General features: G+C 40.3%; 1 protein-coding gene across 6 annotated transcripts; it reads right to left on the bottom strand.

Annotated features, from left to right (window-relative positions):
• C9orf72 (C9orf72-SMCR8 complex subunit) lies at positions 1-27,262 on the bottom strand. Of its 6 annotated transcripts, none has more exons than XM_058672317.1 (11): positions 27,124-27,262; positions 20,964-21,451; positions 19,133-19,192; positions 14,805-14,900; positions 13,848-13,912; positions 12,561-12,633; positions 9,978-10,094; positions 5,409-5,644; positions 3,088-3,145; positions 2,005-2,114; positions 1-1,877 (listed from the first exon to the last, which is right to left on the bottom strand). In XM_058672317.1, the coding sequence occupies exons 2-11, from the start codon at positions 21,405-21,407 to the stop codon at positions 1,691-1,693; spliced, it is 1,446 nt and encodes a 481-aa protein (XP_058528300.1). In that variant the 5' UTR covers positions 21,408-21,451; positions 27,124-27,262; the 3' UTR covers positions 1-1,690. The 6 variants fall into 6 exon arrangements, with proteins under 6 accessions (XP_058528300.1, XP_058528303.1, XP_058528302.1 ...); XM_058672320.1 differs by lacking the exon at positions 27,124-27,262 and adding an exon at positions 26,971-27,117; XM_058672319.1 differs by lacking the exon at positions 27,124-27,262 and adding an exon at positions 26,863-26,942.
• Positions 27,263-27,995: the final 733 nt, after the last annotated feature.

The following is a 27,995-nucleotide window of genomic DNA, read 5'->3' as shown; positions in this document are numbered from 1 at the left end:
CAAATTTCAAAGATATTTTATTCAAAATTCTCCATCGAGGAGAGAAGATACATAATAATGTTTACACATGCTTTAATAACTTATTTCACTGTACAACTTACACTCAATACAACAGCATAATAAACCAGCAAAACAAACAAAAACCCAATCAGCACTTAAACAGGAATCTATTGTGGAAAAAGCATCATGGATGGGACATTACAAGGTGGTTGGTATCCACACATTTATCCACTACTGAATTGGAATACATTAATGATCTTGTTCAACGTTCAATGTGTGTCCAAAATATCAAGACAGCTACATATGACACGAAATAAAAGCTATTAAGACCTTTCAGAATACACCATGTCTTTTTTGTTAAAGTCGGTGGGTGAGGGCATAGGGGCGCTATCACTTTTAACCTTTCTTTATAAATAAATACATTTTCCCTTTTGTGTCACTTCCACAGGTTTAAATAAGATTACTTACTTGTGTTTGTGTATATCGCTATGTCCTCCATGCTGTAGGCACAGAATTATGTTAATGTTTTAGCTAGCAAAATGGTCCAAACACATTAATGAAACAAAAGAAACAGATCACTTAGTTTTGCCAAAGTAGCACCTAGAAAAATAGGACTTCAGTAAAGCTTCTCTTGTTATTCTTTATCCAATGCAGGTAACATAACAACAATTTAAAAAAATATAGGCAGAAACATAAGAATGAAGAAGACAAGAAACTGTTCTCTGCTCCTAAAAAAAAGAACTTGTTAGTCAGCATACTCTCTAACACACTGATAATCCTGACGTTACAATGACTGCCAAGTCAGGAATATGGTGATAAGAATAAAAATCAAATGAAAATGACTGATCTGAGGAACCTGAACACCTAGGAAAGTAATCATATCTTTCAAGGAAAAAAAAGGCACAGAAGGTAAACTTTTCCATTTGGCTTAAAATAATGAAAATCAATTTTTAATAACCAACGACTACTAAACATAAAATTTTAATTTCCTATATGTTCGTGGACAAAGTACAAATACACAGGATACTGACAACAACAATAAAAGAAATAGAAAAATGCACTGACTGTGGTTCATCATAACCAGGGACTATATATAACTCTCGACATTTTTACATAGACCAAATCCTAAAGATTAAGTCTACAAAACAGGACCTAATAATTTATTCAGATAAAAAAGCCTGTTTCACCAGTATTTTCTCTCCAAATCTCAGGATGGTTAAGCCATCTTCCTTTCTGAAATGATTTAAATGCTCTAATTTTCAGTTGACTGCCAATGCATTATAGTAATTCCATATACCTAGGAACAATAGAAGATGGAAGTCAACTAGTAGTCCGTCTGAAAGCTAACTCAGATTTGACCTGGATATACATGTAAACCATGAAATAGAAGTTGCTGAGAACAGTATCTGTGGTCAAGTTTATATCCTATTGTTACATCTTTAAACGCCAACAAGAATACTTTTGTAAGTGTAAACATAAGTCTGTGTCCCAAGAAAGCACATCTAGGAAAAGAGCTATCCGATGGAGGGATCACCTGACACTCCTTTACGGGCTTCCTGTGACAGCTGTAGTGTAACTGCAATTGCTGAGAAGGACTTCGGAGGCGACATCTGGGGGAACGAGGTTTCCCAACAAGCCATGTTGAGTAGCAATCACGATTACAATGAAATATACTTAACCAGTGAGACAGTTAAAAAGTCATCAGAACATCTCGTTCTTGGACACTAGTGTAGAAAGATCTTCCAAATATGAAAGAGTGCAGGCCTGGTTTAATTTTCTCAGCTAGAGCCATTATTATGTTAAGATCGCCCTCTGCTGTTAAATCAAGGTCTATCTTCAGGTTCCGAAGAGATTTAAAGGCCTTTTTCCCCTTCTGCCTACAAACAATGAAAAGAAGAAAAAGAAACAAACAAAAAAACAAATTATAATAATACAGAAAGTGTCAGAATGGATCAAGGCAAAATAAAATGTACGAAAGTTTTTCCTGTGGACAGTTTTACTCACGTATCATCTTCTATGTATTTTATTAGTGTCAAGGCTTTTCTGTGAAGGACAAGTAGAAACTGTGCAAGGAAGGTGCTCCTGAGAGATAAACCTGGTTTCAAATGAAAGACCTGCAGGAAAATAAACCAGCTTAATACAGTTCGCTCTCATTCTACCTGGTTGCTCTGCTCCTACAAGCTGGCAGACAACACCCGGCAGAGCCATTCTCAGAGCACGTGCGCTGTTGCCCTCAGCAGGCAGACCACGCTGGCAGCGCAGAGCCTGCAAACAATCCAACGACTTTTGAAGAAGTTTCTATTTAGTCTTCTAAACCAGAATATATATTTATATATTTTTATTAAAATCATTATGAAAACTATTCCATGTTGCTATTATTTAACTTTTTCTTCTGAAATCTTCAAAGAAAACCAAAGTTTCTTGGAACTGAATCATCTTAGACTATGATTTTGAGATAATCATATATTCATACTCCAGGGGTTGGGAACTCTGTCTATGTGGTGGTACAGCGCATTACTTAATCAGAAAGACATCATGTTTTAGAAAATATGTTTTTGCCTAATTAAGGCAAATGAAAAATTTCTGTCCCTCTATGATGGACTATGTGTTCAGTGGATTCTTCAATGACCTCATTGTGCTTGAGGAGTGGCGAGACAGGCAGCAATTCATAACTGCTGAACTATTAAAGCCACTAGAGCAGACCCTCGGAGCATGCCCCACATCAGAGACCTAGGGTGGGTGGGAGACTGCTCCCTTTACATCCCCCTTTATCTCAGATACATGAAGGAAACAATATGGAAATAATAGTCTTATCCACTTTCCTTTAGCCCTTGAACCTTTTTACCCTAAATAACTATGTAAAGATTGTCAAAAATATAATAAAAAAATGGAGAAAGTTAAAAAAAAAGAAAATTTTCTGTTCCCTCAAAAAGCAGAGACCCACCCTCTGTATTACAGCGCAGTGCTTAGAATTCAAAAACAGGACTTAATTCTATGTTTCATACTGTTGTACTGGCACTGTAGAACAGGTAAAAAAAGAAAACATGTCATATTATTTGCTCTGACAATCTCAGATTTAATGTTTACCTGATCCAGGAAGCCTTTTACTAGAGTATCTCTGTGTAAGACATCTTGAAAAATATTCCTAAAAGGAAAAGAAAAAAGTCCAAATGTTGAACTGGCTACAAAATACAACTTTGTACCAACTCTCTTTCCAGCCAATAAATTCTTACAAATGACATATTGCATACAAATAATTTTGTGGCACTAAAGATGTACATATTTGGGGATATAAAATACATATTCATTTTAATTGAACTTTCATTTTGTAAGATAGTTCCATCTTACCAAAAAAAAGCTGAGCGAATTAGGCAACCGATAAATATAACTACCAATTCCAACTATCTTCCCTTGTCCCCAGTAGCATCCAATCGCCAAACAAATCAAGAACAAATGCTATGAGACATTTGAGTGGGAATAAAGAACACACCCAGGTAATAACTTACAATATCATTATTATTTAATTTGTACCAAGAAGCCCACTAAATGTACGCAGCATGAATCTGCTGCCCATGGAAGCATCGCCTATCTGAGCAATGACCAGATTAATAACTCAAGACGTAACTCCTTCTTGAGACAATATCTGTCTAACACTACAGTCAGGCACAGAATGAGCTCAAAGACTATCCTTTTTCTGGACTCCTTTTCTCCTTCACTTTTTTGAGGTGACACACAGGGCAGGATTTACAGCATTCAGTAAGTGACAAAACAGTGAGGATCATCATATAACTGACAGGCACGGCAGAGAAAGAGGAAGGATATATACAGAAGTAGAGGAAAGTATCTCGGCTTCCCAATCTGAGGAGACAGGTGTATCAATCAAATGGAAATAGTCTCCACTACACTGCCACTGACAGTACTCCTTCTTGGGCTCTGGGAGAGAATAAGACTGTTCAAGAGCACTGTCCTCATTGAATGAGTAGTGTGTTCCTACGGGAACTGAATAAAGCCACATATATTAAAAAGAATGTCTTCAGTGGCTGATTTTTAACTGTATTAGCAACGACTGAAGTTTTAAGCTAAAGGCTAAAAATAACCCCAAAGCAAAAAACACTGTTTAAAATAAAGAGTAAAGTGAGTCTATGATATGCAAAGGTTAACAAAACACTATCTAGTGACTGAAAATACTACTAATGGATAATTTCTTGTTCAGAAAATCTATTTAGACTTGGAAATAAAACTCAACCACCCATGACATCATCTTGGCATGATCAACAGAATAAGAACAGTAGACTAATGGTAGTCTGTCAAATCTTCAAAACTGGCTAACAATGAGTAAGAAGGGGATGGCAGTGTGATACAGCTAGTTAAAGCAGCACATCTGAGGTTAGCCAGCATCTCATATTGGAATGCCAGTTCCAGTCCTGGCTGCTCTGCTTCCAGTCCCTGTTAATGTCTCTGGAAAGGCATCAGAAGAGGGTCTAAGCACTTTGGTTCCTGCCACTCGTGTGGGAGGAGGACAGGATGGAATGGAGTTCCTGGTTCTGGATCTGGCCTGGTCCAGTCCCGCTGTTGCAGCCGTTTAAGGAGTGAACTAGTGAATGGAAAATTTTCCCCTCGCAACTCTCTTCTCACTGCCTTTCAAATAAATATTTTTTTAAAAATCAGTAAGAAATGTTAAAAGCATATACAAAAATCTATTCTAAAAAAGAAAGCAAAAATTATGTTAATACTTATTTCCTTTTAAACACAACTTTTCAGACTATTTATCAAAGAGAATTTTGTGTTGTTCCTTCACAAAAATATCAAAAGTGTTCTATATCAATTCACAACAATGAAGATATGGAATCAATTAATATGCTTACCAAAGGATGACTGGACAAAGAAAATGTGATATACGTGTGTGTATACGTGTGTACATATTTGTTCCACACATGATAAAATATTATTCAACCATACAAATGAATGAAATCCTGAAATTTGTAACAAAATGGATACAACCGGAGAGCATTGCACTTAGTGAACTAAGCCTGACATGAAAAGAAAAGTATTACATGTTTGCTCATTTGTGGTAGTTTATACAGAGTACAGAAACTGTGGCTGCCGTATCACCTGTTATATAATTATAATACTGCCTCACTGGATCACACCATGTAAATGACAATGTACTGTTTTCCACAAATTGGAAAAAAAAGATACATGGAGTGGGGGCAAGGAAGTGAGGAATCAGGGCATTCATCATGCTTTATTCTTATCGTGGGTAGAGATAAGTGACAGGTGACCAAAAAAAGCTGACACTTCATATATGTGCATTTCTTGCATGTATACTATATTACTTGTATGTCTACAGTATGCATCCTCTGTTATGAAAAGAAAATGTACGTTTAAAAAGGCTGGACAGTACATACAAGTCGGGAGTGAAGCTTTCATCCGTGTAGATGATGGTATCCTGTGCCATGTCTTCTTCCGAAGTGGCCCTCCAGAACGCTGTTAGCTCTGACCTCATGTATCGACGCTGGTTATAAATATGTTCATGACAGGGTGGCATTTGCTTCACCGTGTTGACATCCACATCTATGTGCGTGGTGGGATACGGGGCATACATGACTTGCCGGAAGGGTAGCACAAAGCTTCCAGTTGAATCCTGTCAACACAAAAAGAATATTTACTATCTTATATGCCAGATGATATAAGAATTATTTAATGTAAAAAACCTGGCTCTGATTTAGCAAATTCATCTGTGCTAATGCTTTCTAACAGTTCCATCTGGGCCCCATGTCAGGGACTCAAGCACGTTAGACATCGCCACTGGCTGCTCTCAGGGCAGTAGACAGCTGCTGAGGGGAAGAGGCAGCACCTGACGGGAAGCACTCTTAACAGATGTGGGTGTCCCAAGCGGCAGCTTAGCCAGCTGGGACACAATGCCCACACTCATCTATGCAAATGGACTCAAAAAAATATTCATTGGAATTGAGTACAAAATTTTAGTAACAGGAGTGCTCACTATATCACTAGCTTTCTTTTCTTTCTAAAGATTTATTTATTTTTATTGGAAAGGCAGGCCTACAGAGAGAAGAGACAGAGAAGATGACCTTCTGTCTGCTGATTCACTCCCCAAGCGGCTGCAATGGCCAGAACTGAGCTGATCCAAAGTCAGGAGCCAAGAGCTTCCTCTGAGTTTCCCACATGGGTGCAGGATTCCAAAGCTTTGGGCTGTCCTCTATTGCTTTCCCAGGCCACAAGCAGGGAGCTGGATGGGAAGTGGAGCAATCAGGACACAAATCAGCAATCATATGGGATCCCAGCACATGCAAGGTAGGACTTTGGCCACTAGGCTATGGTGGTAGGCCCAGCCCTGGTTTTAATAGCAAAACATTAATCACCTTAGCATCCAACAACAAAAGCAGTTTAGTAAATAAAAATGGGTTCATTGCTTAGTTACTAAATACAAAGTTGCCAAAGTTTGTGTTGATATTGGGGATTATAATCTACTATAAAAAAGTATGTTAAAATATGATTAGTATAATCCAAGTGAAGGTGAGGTAGTTCGAAAAAAATAAAAAAGCAGGAAAAAAAGCTAGAAAAACGTATGCCAAATATTAACAGTATTCACTGGGTTACGAAGTTACAAATGGTTTTTCCTTCCTTGATTATCCTACGGTTTTTCAAAGTCTCAGTGAATACATACTTTTGCCTTTTTTTTTTCTGTTGCAGACACAAAAGTTTATTTGTGAAGGGACCAGGTGAGCAGGGAAGGAGAAGCACCTCCGTAGAGAAAGTCAGCAGGTGGGGTGCCTCTCGAAAGAGGAGGGAGAGACACCAAAGGTCTGAGGAAGGGTCTTGGGATTTTTAAGCCCTCCCTGACCCCTCCTTGTTTGGTGGGGAACCTACAGGAAAGATGTTCCCCATTGGTGGTCTCTTAATCAGTTAGCAAATGAGTGGGCAATGCTGGTGCCGCCCACCTGAATGTGTGGCCAAGATCTCAGCAGGTCTGGATGGTCTCAGACACCCCTCTTGAAATCCCACATCCTACTTCTGTAGGGGTAAAGGGCGGCGATGTCTTCTGGCTGCTTCCTACTTAAACTGGATGTTATTTGGGTAAAGGGACTCCTGCAGGTGTGGGATCCACAGAAATTGTCTGGGTCATCCAAGTTGCCATGGCAGAAGTTGGTCTGGTTGTGATACAAATTAGTGTGTTCAAGGCCACTGGAGTCTGAAGAACCCTTGTGAAGTCTTCTCTCGGTTGAGTTGGGCCATGTGGCTCCCGTCTAAGTCTCATATTTCACACCCCACATTGGACGCCAAGGAAAATATGTTACCAGAAATGCCCAGTGGGTTCTTTCCTCAGCTTAGTATAGAAATAAAAAGCTGGGAATCTGTTGCAGACAGAAAAGTTTATTTGCGAAGGGACCAGGTGAGCAGGGAAGGCAGAGGGAAGGGGAAGCACCTCCGAAAGCCGGGAGGTTGGGTGCCTCTCGAAAGAGAAGAGAGACACCACTTTTGCCATTTTTAAAAAGATTTATTTTATATTTACTTGAAAGGCAGAAGTTACATAGAGTTGCAAAGAGAGAGCTCTTCCATCTGCTGGTTCCCTCCCCAAAATGGCCACAAAGGCTGGAGCTGAGCTGATCTGAAGCCAGGAACCAGAGCTTCCTCCAGGTCTCCCACATGCGTGCCTTAAGACTTGAGCCATCTCCCACTGCTTTCAGAACACACCCAGGGAATTGGATTGGAAGTGGGGAGGGTGAGACTAGAAATGGTGCCCACACAGGATGTCAGCATCACAGGTGAAGCTTACCATGCTATGAAACAGCGTGGGCTCCTGTATTTTTATAGTAAGTAAAAAACATAGCTTTCCAGGTATACTTGGTTTAGTAGTTAGTAACAAGTACCTGGGGCCCAGCATAGTGGCTTAGCGGCTAAAATCCTCGCCTTGAACGTACTAGGATCCCATATGGGCACCGGTTCTAATCTCAGCAGCTCCACTCTCCATCCAGCTCCCTGCTTGTGGCCTGGGAAAGTAGTCAAAGATGGCCCAAAGCCTTGGGACCCTGTACCTGCGTGGGAGACCTGGAGGAAGTTCCTGGTTCCCGGCTTTGGATTGGCGCAGCAGTATCCATTGTGGTCACTTGGGGAGTGAATCATCGGATGGAAAATCTTCCTCTCTGTCTCTCCTCCTCTCTGTCTATCTGGCTTTGCAATAAAAATAAAATAAATCTTAAAAACAAACAAACAAAAAAACAAAAAACAAACAAGTACCTAATGTGTAGCTATAGCTATAGTGCTCAGAGGACAGAAGCTATTGTCTTTTCTCACTCTTCAAATGCTGTGAATAAGCATCTTTGAATTATATCAATTCTTATATCATCTTATACCATTATTCTAGCAGTATATATGCAACTTATATTTGCATGTAAATATTTGCCTGAAAAACTCATAAACATTTTCCACTAAATTAGATTTTAAATTATCCTCTCTGCATCTGGTATAAGTTTCTTTCAGTTATAATATTATATCTCAGAGGGTGCTCAGAAAGTAAAAGTACTAAGCAATTTGTCACATTTCTAACACAAAAAGGTTCTAATTTTCTGATCTGTAAAAATTTGAAATTTTTCTTTCAATACTCTCTAAATTTGAAAACTTGGAGCTCCAATAGACAAATTATTGGAAATGCAAAAGCTAAGTATTAAGTCTTCTTGGAAATATTTTAAATATTTTTTTTATTTTGCTATTTCCGATATTATGAAAATCACATAACCATTGAGAGCCATTTCCTCACGCCTTTGACTAGAACTCGAACACCAGGAATGCATTAAATAAAGTGAGCAACTGCCTTCTCTTTCATTACTGAAATAATTGCTCATTCACATGTGTTTTTTCCTTTAAAAACAGATTCAACAAAAAATTACAAAACTTCCTCTTACATAGTATGCTTATCACATAATTTTTTCTTACATATCTGCAAAATCCCATGTACTTTTTTTAGATAAGTAAATATGGTACACAAACACAAAACAGTATCAGTAGCACAAAAATGGAAACATGGTGGGCTGATACTGTGGCACAGCACGTTAAGTAGCTGCCTGGGACGCCAGCTTCCACTATGGGTGCTGGTTGAAACCTGGTTGCCTCATTGCTGATGCAGCTCCCTGCTAATGCTCCTGAGAAAGCAGCTGAAGATGGCTCAAGTACTTGGGCCCCTGCCACCCATGTAGAAAACCCAGATGAAGCTCCTAGCTCTTGGCCTCTGCCTGGCCCAGCCCTTGGCTTTTGTGGTTATTTGAGGAGTAACCCAGTGGGTAGAAGATCTCTTTCTCTCCATCTCTAACTCCCTTTTTCAAAAAAATAAACAAAATTTTTAAAAACGTCACATCTGCTTCGTGAAAAAAATATTCTGATGTTATACATGAGACATTATTCAAGCGTGTATTGAAAAAAAAAACACTGAGGCTAGACACAGGTACAGGGAACTATCTCGAAAACAAAGTCCTTCATAGCATTTTCCTGATGATACTGATTATAAATTCCTGAGATATATACTCCGTAGGTAAAGAGCTCTAACCTGGGCATAGAAACATCAGATGCACAAAAGGCTAGTAAATTAAAATATGTTTACAAAGGGTCTCTAAAATTTGATATTTTTAAGAAGATTTATTTTTATTTGAAAGGCAAATTTATAGAGAGAGGGAGAGACAAACAGATCTTCCAACTGCTAGTTCACTCTCCAAGGGGTCACAACAGCCAGAGCTGAACGAATCAGTAACTAGGCTGGGGTCTTCTTCTGGGTCTACTTTGTAGCTGCAGGGGCCCAAGGACTTGAGCCATCCTCTGCTGCTTTCCCAGTCTATAGCAGGGACATGAACCGGCACCCACATGGGGATGTCAGCACTGCAGGAGGAGGACTAGCCTGATGAGCCACATTGCCAGCCCCAAGATTTTAAAAACTTGGTTCTAGGTATGCTGAATGGAAACTATACCTTTAGTAGGCCTTGTACAAACAGCCCTGATTCATATTTAAATGATGATTCTGCTTCACATAATCTGGAGCATTTTCTCTCTGCTGGAGTCAGAAAAAGGCATAAAGTTCTCACTATCTATAAAAGAAAAGATTTTTAGCATTAAAACATGAAATAAAGAGACCATAGGTATCCTTTTGAAAGCAATACAGAAAGAAATTTTGATTGTTGTAAAAAACATATACTGGTACTTTGGCATTCCTAAGGCATAGAACATAATGGTTACTGCTTAAAACAAAGATTCTGCAGTTTTCGTTAGTTGAGAAAATGTTGGATAAATTAAGTGTAGAGTACCTAAAAATATTTGGATCCATATTATTATGACTTCGTGAATAAATGATATAACACACAGACTTTCACAAATTCATCTGACTACACAGCCTTTATTTTAAAATGACCTAGTACTAATCACTATAGCTCTATCCAGGAACAACAGTTTTGGACATGAAAATTAACTACACTTACATTTGTCAGGATTACAGCTTGTTTGATAGTTCTACCTACAAAGCTTACTATAATGAGCATCAGTGGGTATACAAATATTTTATCAGAGAAATACTCTTTCCAATTTAAAATAAGTAGGTGTAATGTGGTGCACTGGATTAAGCTGCCCAGAGGTGGGGGGGGCCCACATCTGGATCTAGCTTCCTGGAAGGCAGAAAATAATGGTTCAAGTGTTTTACCCCTGTCACCCACCTGAGAGACCCAGATGAAAATCTGTGTTCCTGATTTCAGCTTTACTCAACCTTGGCTGAGGTAGGATCTGGGGAGTGAACCAGCAGATGGAAGGTCTCTGTCTCAGTTGCTCTTTCAAGTAGAGGAAAATACACAAGCATTTAAAAAACAAGGGTCCGGTGCAATGGCTCAATGGTTAAATCCTCACCTTGCAAGTGCCAGGATCCCATATGAGTGCCAGTGTGTCCCGGCTGCTCAACATGCCATTGAGCTATTTGCTTACGGCCTGGGAAATCAGCAAAAGATGGCCCAAGTCCTTGGGACCTTGCACCCACAGGGGAGACCTAGAAGAAGTTCCTGGCTCTTGGCTTTGGATCAGCTCAGCTCTGGCCACTGTAGGCATTTGACCAGTGAACCAGTAGATGAAAGATCTTCCTCTATGTCTCTCCTTCTTCATAAATCTGACCTGCCTTTCCAATTAAAAAAAAAAAAAAAGACTTCAAAAACAAAAAATTAGTCAATCAGAGGAGGAATAGAAATCTCCAATTTTAAAAGGATTTGACTTATAACCCTATTAGGAAAAATAAATATCATGTAACTACTTTGGGATCCAGACCATACCCAGAATTATTAATTGAAGAAGTTTTTAAATTAGAATAGTGGCAACTTTTCCTCAAATGAAAAAGGTAAAAGTGAGGTCATTCTTCCTAAGGAGGACAGAGGACAGGAACAATGCTTACAATGTACAGACCCACCCTATCACTGTCTGTCTGAAAAAGCAGACTGAAAATCCCTCGTGGGATCCTAAGATTTTGGGGGTCAGAGATGAGAAGCTAAATTTCTAGGGTGACAAAAATATAATAAGTCCATTAGACTATAATTGTAATATGATATAGGCATATTAATCTCTCATAAGTAGTTATGATAAATAGAATTTTGCAAAATAAATAGAAGTTAGGCTCATTTCAGTGCAGAGTAGCCTATTACAAGTAAAAATGAATTATTAATATCTTTGTTAAACAAATACTCAACCCCAAAATATATCCTGTGAAAACTTTCAATAAATTGTTAACACTTAGCTTATTCTAATTAACGGTCAGGAAAGAAAAATGAAAATTTCTTAGTTTATTGCCTGCATTTGGAAATTTAACTATAATACATTTTCTAACCTCACTTAGTACTCATGGAAGTGGTCAGAAACATTACTGAATAAAGTATAATCTCTACTGATACTTAATAGCATGAATAATCAAGTGACATGTTTTAATAGTAGCACCAGAAGTATATGGCCTTCTTCATATATTTTAAAGATAATAATGGAAAAGAAAAGATATTTTAAATATCTACTTTAAAAATATTCTCAAAATCATTTATATACAACTAGGACTGGTATTTATGAGTGAGTTATCATAACAGAAGTAACAAATGGCTTCTAAAAAGCTTATTTCAAACTCATTTTTGCCACAATCACAACAATTTGGTAGCACTTTACTATTAAAATATTTATATAAGTTCAAAAATTTACTTATTTTCAAGAGAGCCAACTGCTGGTTCACTCCCCAGATACCCTCAATAGCCAAGGTTGGGCCAGGTCAAAATCAGGAACGTGCAACCCTGCCCAAGTCTCCCAAGTGGTGACAGGGCACCACTACGTAAGCCACCATGGGAGGTCTCCAAGAGTGCACACCGTAGACATCCAAAAGCTGGAATGGAGCTTGGACCGCAACTCAGGTACTCAAACACCCTCAGCAGTGTCTCAACTGTACCATCACACATATGTCCCTATTAGACTATTTCAATCACCACCTTACATATAAATAACAATCCATGGTATACTAACAGCAGTAATAATATTATAAAATAAAGTACCTTATTTACTTTTTCTGCACTGCTCCCTACAACAACTGAACAGCCACAGGTTTGCAAGTGTGAGCTTATAGCACTGTGAAGCAGAGAAGATAATTTTAAAATGCTGACTGTAAAACAATTTCAGAAACAACATCAGAAAAAGTTAGCTCCAAATAACTCAGACAGCTTTGTATAATAAACTCTAAGGCTTAAAAAGAATGTCATTTTTTATGTGTATTTGATCTTATATTTCCCAGGGGCTTTCACAGGGTTTCTCTTGTTTGAGCCTTAAGGTAACCCAGTTGGCAAAGACATCATATGATAGCTGAAGAAACTAATGTGTAGAGGGGTTAAGTGATTTCTTTACAGTGAAATGGTATTAAAAGCAACATGTGAATGACTAGACTCAGGCCTCAAGTGCTTCAGATTCAAGACATTAACACACTCATGCCTCTCACATTCCATCATTTGCATAATACACGGAAAGATTAAGGATAAAAAATGAATATTTTATTTTTCACTTATCACCTTAACAACGGCATTTTATGATTATTTGTTATTCTGAAAAAAACACTTAGAAAGATTATGGGATAAAATATGCAGCATACTTTATACAGGGACTAATGTATAGGCACTCAAATAACACTGACTTTAATTATTACCATTTTCTTTAGAAAATACATAAATAGAAAACATCACCTATTAGCTATTATCAAATGCTTTCATGCTTCAGGCAATGCTTTAAGTGCTTTAAACTTTCACCTTACTCAATACTTATAACTATTATTACTTCAAGTTGGAAACAGAGGCATGGAGAATTCAGGGAGTTTGCCTAGGGTTACACAGCAGTTCTACAGCCCACATTTATAAGTAGTAAAAATTGTATTTCTAGATAGAAAAGATCAGTACAAGTATGAAATAAGTCTCTTTTTAAGCCTAAGTAACATGTAAGGCCGTGCAAATGCAAAGCCCAATCAATGTGACTTAATTTGTAATGGTTTTAGCTTTAACTTCAATGAGAAGTAAAATAAGAAACCAGAAACAAACAAATGGCATCAAGATTTCTCATCAAGCACAACAGAAATAAAATTTCTAAAACAGCAAATGAGAAACATCAGATCTGCCTCAGACACATTATGACTGAAAAAGTAACACACATTCAAACATTTCAAATATGCAATGTTGTACTTAGAATAGACTGCATATCAAAATAATTTTTTTCCTTCCTTCCTTCCAAATCTTTTCATAGGTAAGCATAAGATTTTTATGTGCCTTCTCTAGTTTTAGGGAGAAAAACAAAATCCTTACTTGAGAAGAAAGCCTTCATGACAACTGTCACCAATATCATCATCATTGAGTACTGTGTCAGCTATCTAAAATGCATCCCCCACCAAAAAAAAGAAATTCGTTATAGCATAGTATTGAAACAAAACTTTCAATATGTAAGTTTTCTGAAATGTAAATTCAATAATACATTGCCTTCATCTCTGAGCACTGAGAATACCAATAGAAGAACCCCAAGCATTAACTTTCAGAAGAACTAAGGTAAAAGCAACAGTTTTTATAATAACTTCCCCTTATCTGTTAGAATCAAAATACTCATTTTAATGTTAGCTTCCACTGACAGCTACTAATTTGTACACCGCTTCATTTCAAACATACTGCATTAATTACTTATAGTTTTTATTAAGTGTGGAATTCTTCCATTTAAGGAAACATAAATCTTGTGAAATAAACTATATTAAATTCTGTAGTAATTATCAATGATCAAAACAGTTACTGACTTTCATGGGTGCTTGTTTGAAACTAGAGCAGCATAATATGCAATACAACTAAAGCTAGCATATCACTAGTGTGGGCCTGGCAGCATGGCCTAGCGGCTAGAGTCCTCGCCTTGAATGCGCCTGGGATCCCATATGGGCTCCAGTTCTAATTCTGGCAGCTCCACTTCCCATTCAGCTCTCTGCTTCTGGCCTGGGAAAGCAGTTGAGGACGGCCCAAAGCTTTGGGACCCTGCACCCACGTGGGAGACCTGGAAGAAGTTCCTGGTTCCCAGCTTCGGATTGGCTCAGCTCCAGCCATTGCAGCCACTTGGGGAGTGAAATATCGCATGGAAGATCTTCCTGTCTGTCTCTCCTCCTCTCTGTATATCTGACTTTGCAATAAAAATAAATAAATCTTTAAAAAAAAAGAATATCACTAGTGTGAGAATATAATACAGTACTCCAACTCAGTCAATCAAAGGCAAAATTGCTAAGAACTTACATCTATTTCTTCAGGAACACTGTGTGATTTCATAGATGAAAGCAGTTCCATTACAGGAATCACTTCCCCAGTAAGCATTGGAATAATACTCTGACCCTGTAGAATAAAGTAAAAAAAAGTGAAGAAAATTACATAGTATGCAAGGGTGGGAGTAATAAATAACTTTAAATGAAACAAAGAATAATCCTTTTTGACAGGAATGCTTGGTAACTTGTTCAAACACAGCCCAAAATAAGTCTACTACTCTAAAATACGGTTTTATATGTGACTTAAGGGTAATTTTCACTTTCCCAGGGATAATTTTCTTTTGTGAGCATTGAATCACTGGTTTATCACTTACTGCTACAGGAAGTAATTAAATTCATCAGCCAAATTTAGAGTACCTGCTCTGAAATTTAACTGAGTTACAAAATTTTTAATTAAAGGTCACCCAGATTCCATAATTAAAAACAAGGTAAGCCCAAAAGAAAGACTTTGAAATCCTTATAAATAACTTAGTAGTAAGCGTTTAACTCGGGTATGATAGTTTACAAAAAAGTTATGATAACATACAAATGCAAATCAAGATCATTATATGTATTAGGAATCAATAAAACACAGAAGCTTCCCATAGATTTTTTTCAGAATATAATTATCACATCTTAAAATATCTAGACTCAAATGTAAAGTATCTCAACTACCAATGAGTCTTCATTTATTCACTAAGACCATTTCCCATCGGATTTATAATCATGTAAACTTATAGATACAGGAAACTGTCTAATACTTGCCAATTTTTAGCTATATCCATTTTGAAAATCATCCATCATTTAAAGTAAATTTAATAATGGGTTTTCCCACCCTGAAATTTCAAAGTTATCTTTAAATTGTTTTTTTAATAATCTATTTGAAAGATAGAGGAAGACTCTGCAAAGGCTTCCAACAGCTGTGGACTGGTCAGGTCTGGAATTCACTCCCGGGCTCCCTGAGGGACGGCAGGTACCCAGGCACTTGGCACAGCACCTGCTGCCTCCCAGTGTGTGCAGGAGCAGGAAGCTAGATGGGCAGCAGGTGGGACTCCCAGGAGGCACTCTGACACGGGACATAGGAACCACTTGCTAGATATCTGCCTCTCTGGAAATCATTTTCTGCTCTTCACATTAATCTTCAAATAAAAAGCTGTCATAACCAGACACATTTTTGATTGATGTAATCCATATTTTCAGAGCCCCTTGAATAAAGTAACTGAGAATTTAAATATGGTAATATCTCTGGAAATGTTATTCTAAGCCATAAGTCCATATGCTTATAATGGGAAGTCCTATTATTTAAAAATATCCTGTAGTATTCTCTACAACTAATCACATCCATTGTTTCTGTTTATTCTTTAAAATGTTCATAATTAGGACATGCAATGCAACAATGTCTGATTCGGTGTTAAACTTTCTTCCTTGTAAAGAGATACTAGCAAACGACAGCAACAAGCACCAAAAATCAGCACAAAAAATGTTTCATCCAAAAGTAGTATTTATTCTTTAAAATAAAGTTAATGAAATCATACAATGTGAGATCTGCAAGGATTCGATTGTAACAACTCCAGAAGCAACAATTAAAAAAATTAGGCACACATGCAATTTATACATACTACCTCAGACATTTTTCATCATTGGCAAATGGACATCCTCATGAAGCTCACCAAAAACATCCTGGCACAGGCACTGATGCCGTGCGCTAAGCTGACAATGTCTCACAGTAAAGTTCCAGTTTCAGTTCCTGCTGCTTTGCTTTTGACCAGCTTCCTACTAATGCACCTGGGAAGGGAAGAGAAGCTAGCTGGCCCAGTCCCAGGCCACCCGCTTGTGAGAGCCAGTTCCTGGCGCCTGGTTTCGACACAGCTCAGACCTGGCTGTTGTGTCCTTTGGAGAGTGAAACAGCATATGGAATATGACCTAAGTGTGTGTACAGATACTCTCTCTCTGTGCCTCTGCTTTTCAAGTAAATAAATATTTAAATTAAGACAAAAATTCTGCATAACTAAACACAAAAAAATGTTCTAGCAGAAACCCCTCTAAGTTTCTTTTCCTCTTTGTACTTCTCCAACTCAAATCTTTCAGGGAAACAACGCTTCCCGTTTTAGAAACTCCAGTCTGTCCCAAACAGATAGGGTAAGATAACACTCCCAAGAGTCCTTACAAGTGAAAGTTTATTTTAGTAGTTAATTCAGTCCTAAAAGGCCTTATCTTAACTGTTTAATCATTCCATAGGTTAGAGGTGACCCTCCCTACTGATCAGCAGCTTGGCAACACCAGGCTGCCCTTAGGAAAGAGGAAACTGGGAAACTGCAGGTCTGACAGTCCACCTCTCATCTGGCCTGGAGAGTTCTCTACAAACACATAACTGTGTAAACTGCATCATTTTATAGTGCTCTGTATTTTTGTTTGTGTCCTTGCACTTTCACAAGTTCTTCAGGAAACTATTTTTTAAACTACAATTCTGCTCCAGCCATGCTCGGGAGAGCCAGAGCCAAGGCAACCAAGCCTCGTGTAAAAGAATGGCATTTTACAAGAATGAGCAACAATGGGCTAGCATGCTGGCGCAGCATGTTTGGCTGCTGCTTGTGACGCTGGCATTTTATTTGGGTGGTGCTTTGTGGTCTAGCTACTATACACTTTTGATCCAGCTCCCTGACACTGGTCTGGGAGAAGCAGGGGAAGATGGCCTGAATGTTTGGGTCCCTGCCACACTTGTGGAAGATCTGGAACAATTTCTTGGCTTTGACTAGCCCTCGGCTTGGCCAACGTGGACATCTGGGGGAGTGAACTAGTAGATGGAAGCTTTTTCTCGCTCTCCTTCTCTGTCTTTCCTTCTGTTAACTCTGATTTTTAGAAATAAATATATAAATCCAAACAAAACAAAACAAAATCAATGAGCAACAAGGGTGGCATGCCAGGGACAAGGGGAAGAAAAATAGGAACCCTTTTTTCACTGGAGAGACCCTTTCAGAAAACCTCTTGTCTGTCTTACACTGAAATGATTTATTTTTTAAAGATTTATTTTTTTTTTTTATTACAAAGTCAGATATACAGAGAGGAGGAGAGACAGAGAGGAAGATCTTCCGTCCGATGATTCACTCCCCAAGTGAGCCGCAACAGCCAGTTCCTGGTTCCAAAGCCAGGAACCAGGAACCTCTTCTGGGTCTCCCACGCAGGTACAGGGTCCCAAGGATCTGGGCTGTCCTCAACTGCTTTCCCAGGCCAGAAGCAGGGAGCTGGATGGGAAGTGGGGCCACTGGGATTAGAACCAATGCCCATAGCAGATCCTGGTGCGTTCAAGGTGAGGACTTTAGCTGCTAGGCCAGGCCACCAGGCCCACACTGAAATGATTTGAATTTCTTTTTACAAAGGAAGCCACACTCTGACAATCATGCTTCTAGTCTCTGGAGTCTGTTCTCTGTAGGGCATCCACATTCATAGAATAAAACTCACACATTTTCCAAGCACTGAAGTTCCTGGAAGCCTTCAGAGTAAGGAGGTTATCACTGAAAGACTTTAGTACTAAAACAGGTATATCATGAAGACAAACGCAAACTAAGTTTTAAAGACAAAGTACAGTATTTTCCTTCATTTTATTTTTTTATTTTTAAAGAATGAATTATTTGAAAGGGAGAGACACAGATATCTTTCATTAGCAGGTTCACTCCCCAAATTGCTGCATAGCCAGGGTTGGTTTATGATGAAGCCAGGAGCCCAGGTTATGCAGGGGCCCAAGCAGTCATCTTCTGCTACTTTACCAGCAAACTGGCAGGAAACTGGACTGGAAGTTTAGCAGCTGGTACTCAAACAAGTATCTTGATATGGGATGCTGACACTGAAAGCAGCAATTTAACTTGCACCACAACACTGGTGCCAGAACGCTCCTTAAGGAAACACAGTGTTTAGAACTGGACCTGCTCCTTGTGACAGACACCTTAGCTGCTTTACATCTGAGACTCCACAGCTGCTTCTATGGAAAAGTTTAGGAGCAATACCTTAATGAAAACTACATGTACAATTTTTAATTTTTATTAGTAACAACTTACCCCAAAGTTACTCTGTGCAAACAGAATAAAAGGAGAAAAAGATTTGTGCAGATGCAATTATTAGTTTATTTACTTATCTAATTCCTCAGATGAATTACATGGAAACTATTAACCAGTTATTTCATATAGTTCACCATGTCTCTGCTGATTTTCAGGCTCACTTCGTGAAGCTAGTTTCTCCTGAAGGCCGTTAGAAAAGACGTTACCAGCCTTACACGGACATGTGTCAACAGGAACGGTGGTATTTAATAGTAAGCAATGTGTACTTTACCTGATCTTCCATTCTCTCTGTGCCTTCTAGAACGATCTTCTGGACATTTCCTTGTCTTTCCTAAGCAAAAGAAGATATATTTTAAAAAGCTAAAAACCCATTTTGATACTTCTCATTTTCCAATGTGCATATTTCTTGTGTAATTTAATTAACAGGAAAATTATTTTAAACTCCAGGAAAAGGAGGCAGGTAATCAACTCAACAAACCATTCTCTCAGAAACAACCTAAAACCAAAACATTCTTCATTCTGCAATGAAGGAAAAACAAAAACAAAACAAAAAACTGTCAATGTAGCAGTTAGAGTTTCAAAAAGAAAACTGTAATAGCTTGAATTTTTCAAAATTAAGTAAGATCAAGTTAAATTGGGAGAAATGTAGTTTCTTGATTTGAACATGAGAAATAAGGAGACAAAGTCGTAAATAAAGTAAAAAACTATTTCCTAAGATACTAGCTTTCTTTACTGTTGGATAACAGCTCTATAAAATTAATTCAATTAATAATGCTGTAAAGGACACCTAGGTTAGTATCAAACTGGAAGAGTAGGAATAATTAAACTTGTTCTTTAGATATACCAAAAGTATTCTGAAATGTAAATATCACTATATATTAAATTACAGGATTTAGAAAAAAACCAGAATTTTCTGTAGTTTAATATGCATGAATTAAACACAATATCTCTTGGAAACTATTTAGTGAACTTGAATTTATAAATTTGGGAACATGGCACGGAAGACAAACAGATCAAAGAATGCATGGCCAAGAATGTATCAAATTACAGCTTTGAACCACTATATTTACAGGGTAAGTGAAACACAAGTTCATGCAACGAAAGGGAAGAAAAAATAAGGTTTAAGGGTCTGGGCCCCAAGCGGTAGCCTAGCAGCTAAAGTTCTCACCTTGAATGCACTGGGATCCCATATGGGCACCTGTTCTTTTTTTTTTAAGATTTATTTATTTATTTTTTATTACAAAGTCAGATGTACAGAGAGGAGGAGAGACAGAGAGGAAGATCTGCTGTCCAATGATTCACTCCCCAAGTGACCACAACGGCTGGTGCTGCGCCGGTCCGAAGCCAGGAACCAGGAATACCCTCTGGGTCTCCCACGCGGGTGCCAGGGTCCCAAAGCCTTGGGCCGTTCTTGACTGCTTCCCCAGGCCAGAAGCAGGGAGCTGGACTGGAAGTGGAGCTGCCGGGATTAGAATCGGCGCCCACATGGGATCCCAGGTGCGTTCAAAGGGAGGACTCTAGCTGCTAGGCCACTGCGCTGGGCCCTGGGCACCTGTTCTAATCCAGGTGGCCCTTGTTCCCATCCAGCTCCCTGCTTGTGGCCTGGGAAAACAGCCGAGGAAGGCCAAAAGCCTTAGGACCCTGCACCCACATTGGAGACCCGGAAGAAGCTCCAGGCTCCTGGCTTTGGATCAGCTCCTGGCTTCGGATCAGCTCACCCCGTCCATTGTGGTCACTTGGGGAGTGAATCATCAGATGGAAGATCTTTCTCTCTGTCTCTCCTCCTCTCTGTCATCTGACTTTCCAATAAAAAAAACTTCAAAAAAAAGTTTTAAGGGTCACACTCCCAAGATAAATCCAGACTCTAGAAGCCTCTTAGTTTCTGCGAGCTTTAGCTTTTCATTTGTAAGATGGTGCTACCATCTCCTACCTCGCACAGCATGAAGAGCATACGCATCATATCTTATCTGTAGCAGGACAGATGCAAAATAAGTTACTATTTGACACTAACTATATATAATTTCTAAAAAAATACACATAAATACACCAGAAATGAACTTTCTATAGTTGGCTTAAATGATTACTAAGCAAGAACCACCTACCTTATGCATCCATATCCTTCCTTTCCGGATAATATGTGTTAATCTATCGACACACACTCTGTGAAGTGGGAGGTAGAAACTAAGTTCCGCCTGAGGAAGTATAATCGATAGTCCATATGTACTCCTATCCCCATTCCAGTTTCCATCGAAGATCAACGAAACAATAATCACTCCTTTTTCAGATAAGACAAAAAACTTTACATCTATAGCCCCACTCTCTGCATTTCGAAGAATTTCTCCATTTAGGGTGTGGTTGGCAAGAAAGGTTATTTCTCCGTCACTGAGTAGAACCTGCTGTTTCTTAGGAGCCCAAATGTGCCTTACTCTAGGACCAAGAATATTGTCCCAGTAAGCAAAGGTAGCTGCTAACAAAGGTGATTCACCACTTAACGCAATCTCTGTCTTGGCAACAGCTGGAGATGGTGGCGGGCAGAGAGTCGACATCACTGCATTCCAATGATCACATCATCCAAATGCTCCAGAGACATCTAAACAGGCACAAAGCAACCAACCGTTAGGTTCAGCCATTTTAAAGACACCAACCAGTAAAATCCCAAACAACTGAGACAAACGTTACACACAAAAGTTCATGGGACAGACCCTGTTTCCAAATATCCAGTGTGCATAATTCTAATATAATTGGGTATCTGATCCCCAGTAAACTACAATAAGAGAGGAGCAAGACAGGATGGAAGAGAATGAGTTAGATACCATGACACTTCTGAACTATGATTCTCAAAAAGGATATTTAATCCTAAACTCTGGTATATGCAAACTTATGTGGAAATAGGTGTAGTCAATTTTGGATGGTGTCCTTCTATCCTCAATGAATTCTCCGGGTACCCAACGTGCTGCTGTTTAAAACAAACTAGGGACAGACACTGTGGTGTAGCACATTAGGCCACTACCTGTAGTGCCAGCATCCCCCATCAGCATCAGCTCAAGGACCGTTGCTCCATTTTCAAACCAGGTCCCTACTAATGCTCCTGAAAAGCAGTGGAAGATTACCCAAATGTTTGGGCTCATGTACCCATGTGGGAAGCTTGGAAGAAGCTCCTGGAGCGTGGATTTGGCCATTGTGATCATTTGGGGCATGTAGGAGCAGGTGGAGGACCTCTCTCTCTCTGTCTCTCTCGCTCCCTCTCCCTTTTTCTAACTCTGCTTTTCAATAACTCCGGTTTGAGTCCTGGCTGCTCTGCTTCCCATAAAGCTCCCTCCTAACACACCTGGGAAGGCAGTAGATGATGGCGTTAGGACTTGAACCCCTGAAACTCAGTGAGATATCATATGGAGTTCAGTACTGTATGCTTCAGCCTGGCCCAGTCCTGGCCACTGTGCCCATCCAGGGAGTGAACTAGCAGGTGGACAATCTCCTCCTCCTGTTTCTACAACTCTCTTTTTCATTCTGCCTTTTAGATAAAACAGATCTTTAAGTAAATAAGCCCTGCCAAAACAGAGAGTAATCTTCCAGAACTCTCTGGGAATATATTCCATGATTCTCGGTGGATGCCTGTTCCCAGAGATTCTAACTAATCCTTTCACAAACACACTGCTTTTTCCTATACACACAGACCTTTAATAAAACTTAATTTTTAAATCAAGCATAATAAAAGGTTAACAACTAATGATTGAATAAAGCAATTATAACACTATATGAAAAATCTAAGTTCTGTGAATATTGTCTGTCTCAAAACATCTCACTCTTGTGTCTTCACTCTTCTTGAGATGAAATGATACAGTGCCTAGCACACAAGATGAAGTGTGGGGACTGGGTGTTAGACTACTACTCATCTTTGGTAAGTTAGGAAGAGGATCATCTGCTTCAGGTAATCTTGGGTTACCCAGCTGAACTGATGTGCAAGGCTGGACAGGCACAGACAATGTTAATAATAATAGAGGAGTCTTGACAGCTTACAATTTTGGGCTGAAACTTTTGAAGAACCATGTAATTGGAAACCTGCCTCTCTCTTTTTTTAACTCATTCAAGTATTACTGTAGAGGTTATAATGGTTTAGTAAAAGCGGGGGTGACTACAATGTTGTGCTCCTCCCAAGGATGTTGCCTAATTCTGTCCTTCTTGTGTGTGCCATCAGTACCACTTCAGCGAACTGCAGCAGTTCGCACTCCATTGCTGGTTCCACTTCAGCTTTAGCCTCATCTCCCTCTTCCTCTGCAGGTGACTCAGTAATTTTCCAATCCTCATTTGGTGACATCTCTCAGTGGTCTTAATGTGCTCTTCTACTTCTTCATCAAACACATCAGCATGTTTCCCCCACCAGCTTGCCACGTAGCCTTCCCAGGAACTTTCATATTTTTCAGTCCAGATCTATTCCTCAATCTATCCCTTATTTCCTACTAGTAAATGCCTTAACGTCATGTTTAAGGGCTCCCTTGTGGAAGTCTTTGCACAAACTAAAGTGTTTTCTGCAAAACATGCAGCTTTTAATGAGGATTTATTTTCTGTTCGTTTCTTCCACTCACAACGTTAATGCTTTTTCTATCTAAACTAAGCACTTATCCCATACTCTGGTGATAACTTTTGCAGTCTGAGATGCAACAGCAAAACACACACATATTCCTTTTTCCTTCTTCAAACTTCAACAACAGAAAATTCATTCTTACCATAGCTCTCAGTAATCTAAGCATAAGAATTTTGTTTTTCTTCCCTTAAATGGAGAACTTTTGCACATTTACTTAAACTATATACTTTACAGGCTTTCCTTTGGAATCTCCTTTGGCATTCCAAAGGAAAGGTGTCCTTACAAGTAAAATAAGAGTGATTTGAACACAAGCCCTACAATACCATGACAGCTAATCTGACCATGGAGACAGCTATTAAACAACTAATTAGAAGGCAGTGTATAAAGCATGGAGACATTGGACAAGGGGGTGATTCATGTTCCCCATGGGACAAAGTGAGCTTGAGATTTCATCATACTACTCATAATGATACACAACTCACAGCTTATGAATTGTTGATCGCAGGTCAATTGAAACCTCAGAAATATAAACCACAGGGCCCCGCACAATGGATCAACTGGCTAATCCTCCACCTCCAACTGCCAGTTTCCCCCATGGGCACTGGTGCATGTCCTGGTTGCTCCACTTCCCACCCAGCTCCCTGGTTGTAACCTGGGAAAGCAGTATAAGACGGTCCAAAGCCTCGGAGCCCCGCACCCACGTAAGAGACCCGAAAGTAGCTCCTGGCTCCTGGCTTTGGATTGGCTCTGCTCCAGCTATTGTGGCCATCTGGGGAATGAACCAGCGGATGGAAGATATTACCCTTTCTCTTTCTATAAATCTGCCTTTCCAACAAAATAAATAGATCTTTAAACAAAAATGGAAACCACAAATGTAAGGGACTACTATCACCTGAGACAGGACATAATAAAGAAGTATAACTACGGAATTTGCAAAATGATGTCACTAACACTTGAAGTTAATGTCCTTAGTCAGAAAAATCCATATATACAATGTGTTGAAGAAAAGTCTGTTCAAAATCTACAGCTTTAATCTACCAATTTCAAGTACATTATGAAACATGAGCCACAGTCTTTTGAGGGAAGCCAGGACAGGAATTAGGTGAGACAATGGCTTGCCATCCCTGTAGACAAAGCACAGGATTCATGAGGGCTTACCTATGCATTTTATAAATCAAATCTCACATATGCAAATATATGGTTATATTAATTAGCTTGTTAAAATGGTTAGCAAAGTGGCTGGCTTGAGATTTTCTTTTAGAGAAAAAAAAAGAAAAGAAAAACATCTGGTAAAAATGATAAAAATCAACTCTTTTCTGACTGGGATTCAGAATGCTGGCTGGTTAACTGCCAGCGTTAATCAGAATTCAACCACTGTAAGACCATCACTTCTTGAAACTATGCTTTCTGTTTATTTTGTCCCAATTGCTAGCAGAGTCCTAAACCAGCCCATCTTCCAAAACAGATGTTGACCAGGACATCTGAAGGAGTGGACTGCTTGTAACATCAAATTGCAATACTTCGTCAATTTTCAATATCAGGCAAGACAGCAGACAAAGCTCATGGTATTTCTAGTTGGCCATCTTTCACACAAACAAATTTATCAGCTAACACGGAAGCAAACCCATCATTTCTTGGACCTACTTAACATAGCCCAAGGGCAGGCTGGACTGAGAGTTCACCTTCTATAGAAAAAAAGTTTTGGGCTGCCAACACAAACAAATACATACATGATCTTAACAACTTTGTAGGTTGCATGTATCTGTTTCCTGGAGCAGGTTCAACACACGTCTGCAGTGTGGTCTGTGAAGTGTCTCACCCATATCATGTGAATAAGTACAGTCATCTTAAGGTAGTTTCCAGAAGGCTTGGATATTTTCCTAGAATAGTGGAGTTTATCAGCATCACATAAAACCTTCATACACTAGTCCCCTCCTTACCTGTCCTTCCATTTCCCAAAGTTTCAGTTCTGCACAGTCTACCTTGGTCCTAAAATACTAAGTGGAAATTTCTAGAAGTAAACACTTTGTATGTTTTAAATTGTATCTTTCTGGGTGTCGTGATGAAATCCACAGTCATCCTGCTCCATCATGCCCAACCATTATTCATCCAACAGCCAGTGTTTCTGTGCTGCCTGTTTGACTACTTCGAAGTCATCTAGGTTATCAGTCTAGGTTGTCTGACTGACTGGTACCTCGGTGCTTGTGTTCAAGTAACCCTTATTTCACAGAGTAATGATCCCAAAGCCCAAGGAGAGTGATGCAGACAACGTCGTTACAGTACAGTACACTCATTCCAACAGCTATTAATCTACTACACCTAAAGTACAAATTAAAATTGACCATGGGTATGTCCACGTAGCAAAAACATTACATATATAGAGTTTGGTAGACAGGGGAATCCACGACTGGATCCCCTGCTCAAGGCTAACGGGGAACCTACCGACCTGCAAGTGTTCTGACTGCCCTCTGTCGACATTCCATACACAAAAAGCCTTGCTTCTTCATGTCTCCAGAAACCGCCAAAAGTTTTCTGAAGTCAGAGAAAGCTCACGCCTGATGCTATTTTCAACTACTTTTTCGGAACCGTTTGTACAAAGCAGAAGTAATACCAGATTATGAACCTTGCTTTGCAGCGGATGATGAATGAGAACAGCCTGGGAGGGAATTTTTCTAGCTGCCTCAATCAGATTGTCCATTAGAGCCTAACGACCTCCACTGCCTGGCAAAAGGGCCATCCCTCCCGGCCAAGTATATGACCAGTCCCCAGCACAAAGCGCGCACGGTTGGCACCCGGACAGGCAGACATGCAATCACTGTACTTCTTTCTGCAACCGATTACCATCAAATAGCGCCCCAAGTCACACTGGGCACTTCCTTTCCCTGAGTGTGTAACCTCAGAAGTGTGGAGCAACCAGGTCACTTCCCACAGAATTCGAGTACACCCTGTCTAGCACTACTGAACACCCACACTCCTTCCAAACTTCTGCTGCAATTCTGTGCAGTATGCCCACATCCCAAGCCACCCCGCACCAGCTGCATTTGACGCGGAGGAGGAGCCCCGCGCCCCCTTCCCGCGGGCAAGGCCTCCTGGCGCCCCAAGCTCCTTTCCTGCCAGCCCACAGCAGCAGCAGCCGCCGCCGCGCTCCCGCGGAGGTGCCGCCTGTGTCCCCAGAGACAGCAGACGGGAGGACAGCGGGCAGAGGGCAAAGAGCCCGGAACCCCGACCCAGGACCCGCAGCCGCCGCGGCCGGGAAACCGGGGCCCAGAGGCAGCCAACTCCAGTAGTCGCGGGGCTGGCAAGCTCGATGCCCGGCTCCGGCCAAGAGAATGGAGAGGGGGAAACAAGGGGGACGCATCCAGCCCCACCGAGAGCCCACCGTCGCCGCCCCGCCAACCTGTCCCCAACGGCTTACCCACCGGCACCTCGGTCGCCCCCTCGTCCCCGCCCGCGCCTCGGCCACCGCCGCGGGTGCCTGAACCGCAACCGCAGCCCCGCCCCCGGCACGCCCCCACTCTCCGGCGCACCCCGAGCGCTCCCGAGGCTGCCTCGCCGGGCGGCTCTAACCCGCCTCGTTATCTTCTGGCCACTGTTTCACAGGCTTCCCTTCGGGTACCCGGCGAATTCTGTGAGAGCCAGTGAAGCGGACAAAGGGCTGGGACAACGAAAACGCATCGCACCTGACGCACACTTGCTACTGCCTAGATCCTGCCTCCTGAGACAAGGACCTGGCAGCAGGGACGGCTGACGCGCCCAGCGCCATCTTTCACAGGGGCGGAACACGTCGCCCTCCGCCGCACTACCATTTCCTAGCGGGACACCATAGCGGACGTCACGGCGTTTTCGGCTTGCGATGACGTGGCTACACCAGGCCCTGCCCGTCTGTCCCTGGGCGGTGATTTACCGTGGGCAGTGCGGTCTTGTGTGGGAACCAAGTCAGAACTGCTGGTTGTGAACGCCTATGCTTATGTCTGGCAGATGAAGGAAGCTCAAGAAATACTTGACGAATAAATGGATTCTTTTTTTTTTTTTTTTGCTATGTTAGGTTACCCCCTCCACCTATCCCCATTTTTTGTAGTCACTCACTGCCTTTTTTTTTTTTTACATGTAAGCATTTTCTTAAGCATGGCTTTCATACTTAATTGCACAAGGTAAATGACATTTAACCTTTGGAAAGTATATTTTGCCATTCTGTTAGATGTACTGTATGATTTTTTTTGCCAGTTCCATCGCTTTAGCCTGCGAGTGTGTGGCCCACTTATTCACTGTAATTCAATAGAAATTAACATTTTGCATTACTCAAAATCATACGACACATTTTTAAAGAGTTATTTATTTTTACTGGAAAGTCAGAATTATAGAGAGAAGGAGAGACAGAAAGATCTTCTGTCCCCTGCTTCACTGCTCAAGTGGCTGCAACGGCCAGACTTGCATCGACCTGAAGCCAGGAGCAAGGAGCTTCTTTCAGGTCTCCCGTGCCAGGGCAGGGTCCCAAGACTCTGGGCCATCTTTTACTCCTTCCCCAAGCCACAAGCAGGGAGCTGGATGGGAA

This window comes from Ochotona princeps, chromosome 14, assembly GCF_030435755.1.
Source record: "Ochotona princeps isolate mOchPri1 chromosome 14, mOchPri1.hap1, whole genome shotgun sequence".
Taxonomy (NCBI): Eukaryota; Metazoa; Chordata; class Mammalia; order Lagomorpha; family Ochotonidae; genus Ochotona; species Ochotona princeps.
The sequence above is the reverse complement of the archived record's forward strand: the minus strand, read 5'-3'. Positions and strand labels throughout refer to the sequence as shown.

Excerpts from the sequence above, each read along its gene's own strand:
- C9orf72 (XM_058672317.1), bottom strand. The coding sequence starts at position 21,407 with ATGTCGACTCTCTGCCCGCCACCATCTCCAGCTGTTGCCAAGACAGAG. Across the intron at positions 14,901-19,132 it reads CAGAGAGAATGGAAGATCAG|GGTCAGAGTATTATTCCAAT; the intron begins GTAAAGTACACA and ends TTTATTCTACAG. Across the intron at positions 1,878-2,004 it reads AAATACATAGAAGATGATAC|GCAGAAGGGGAAAAAGGCCT; the intron begins GTGAGTAAAACT and ends CATTGTTTGTAG.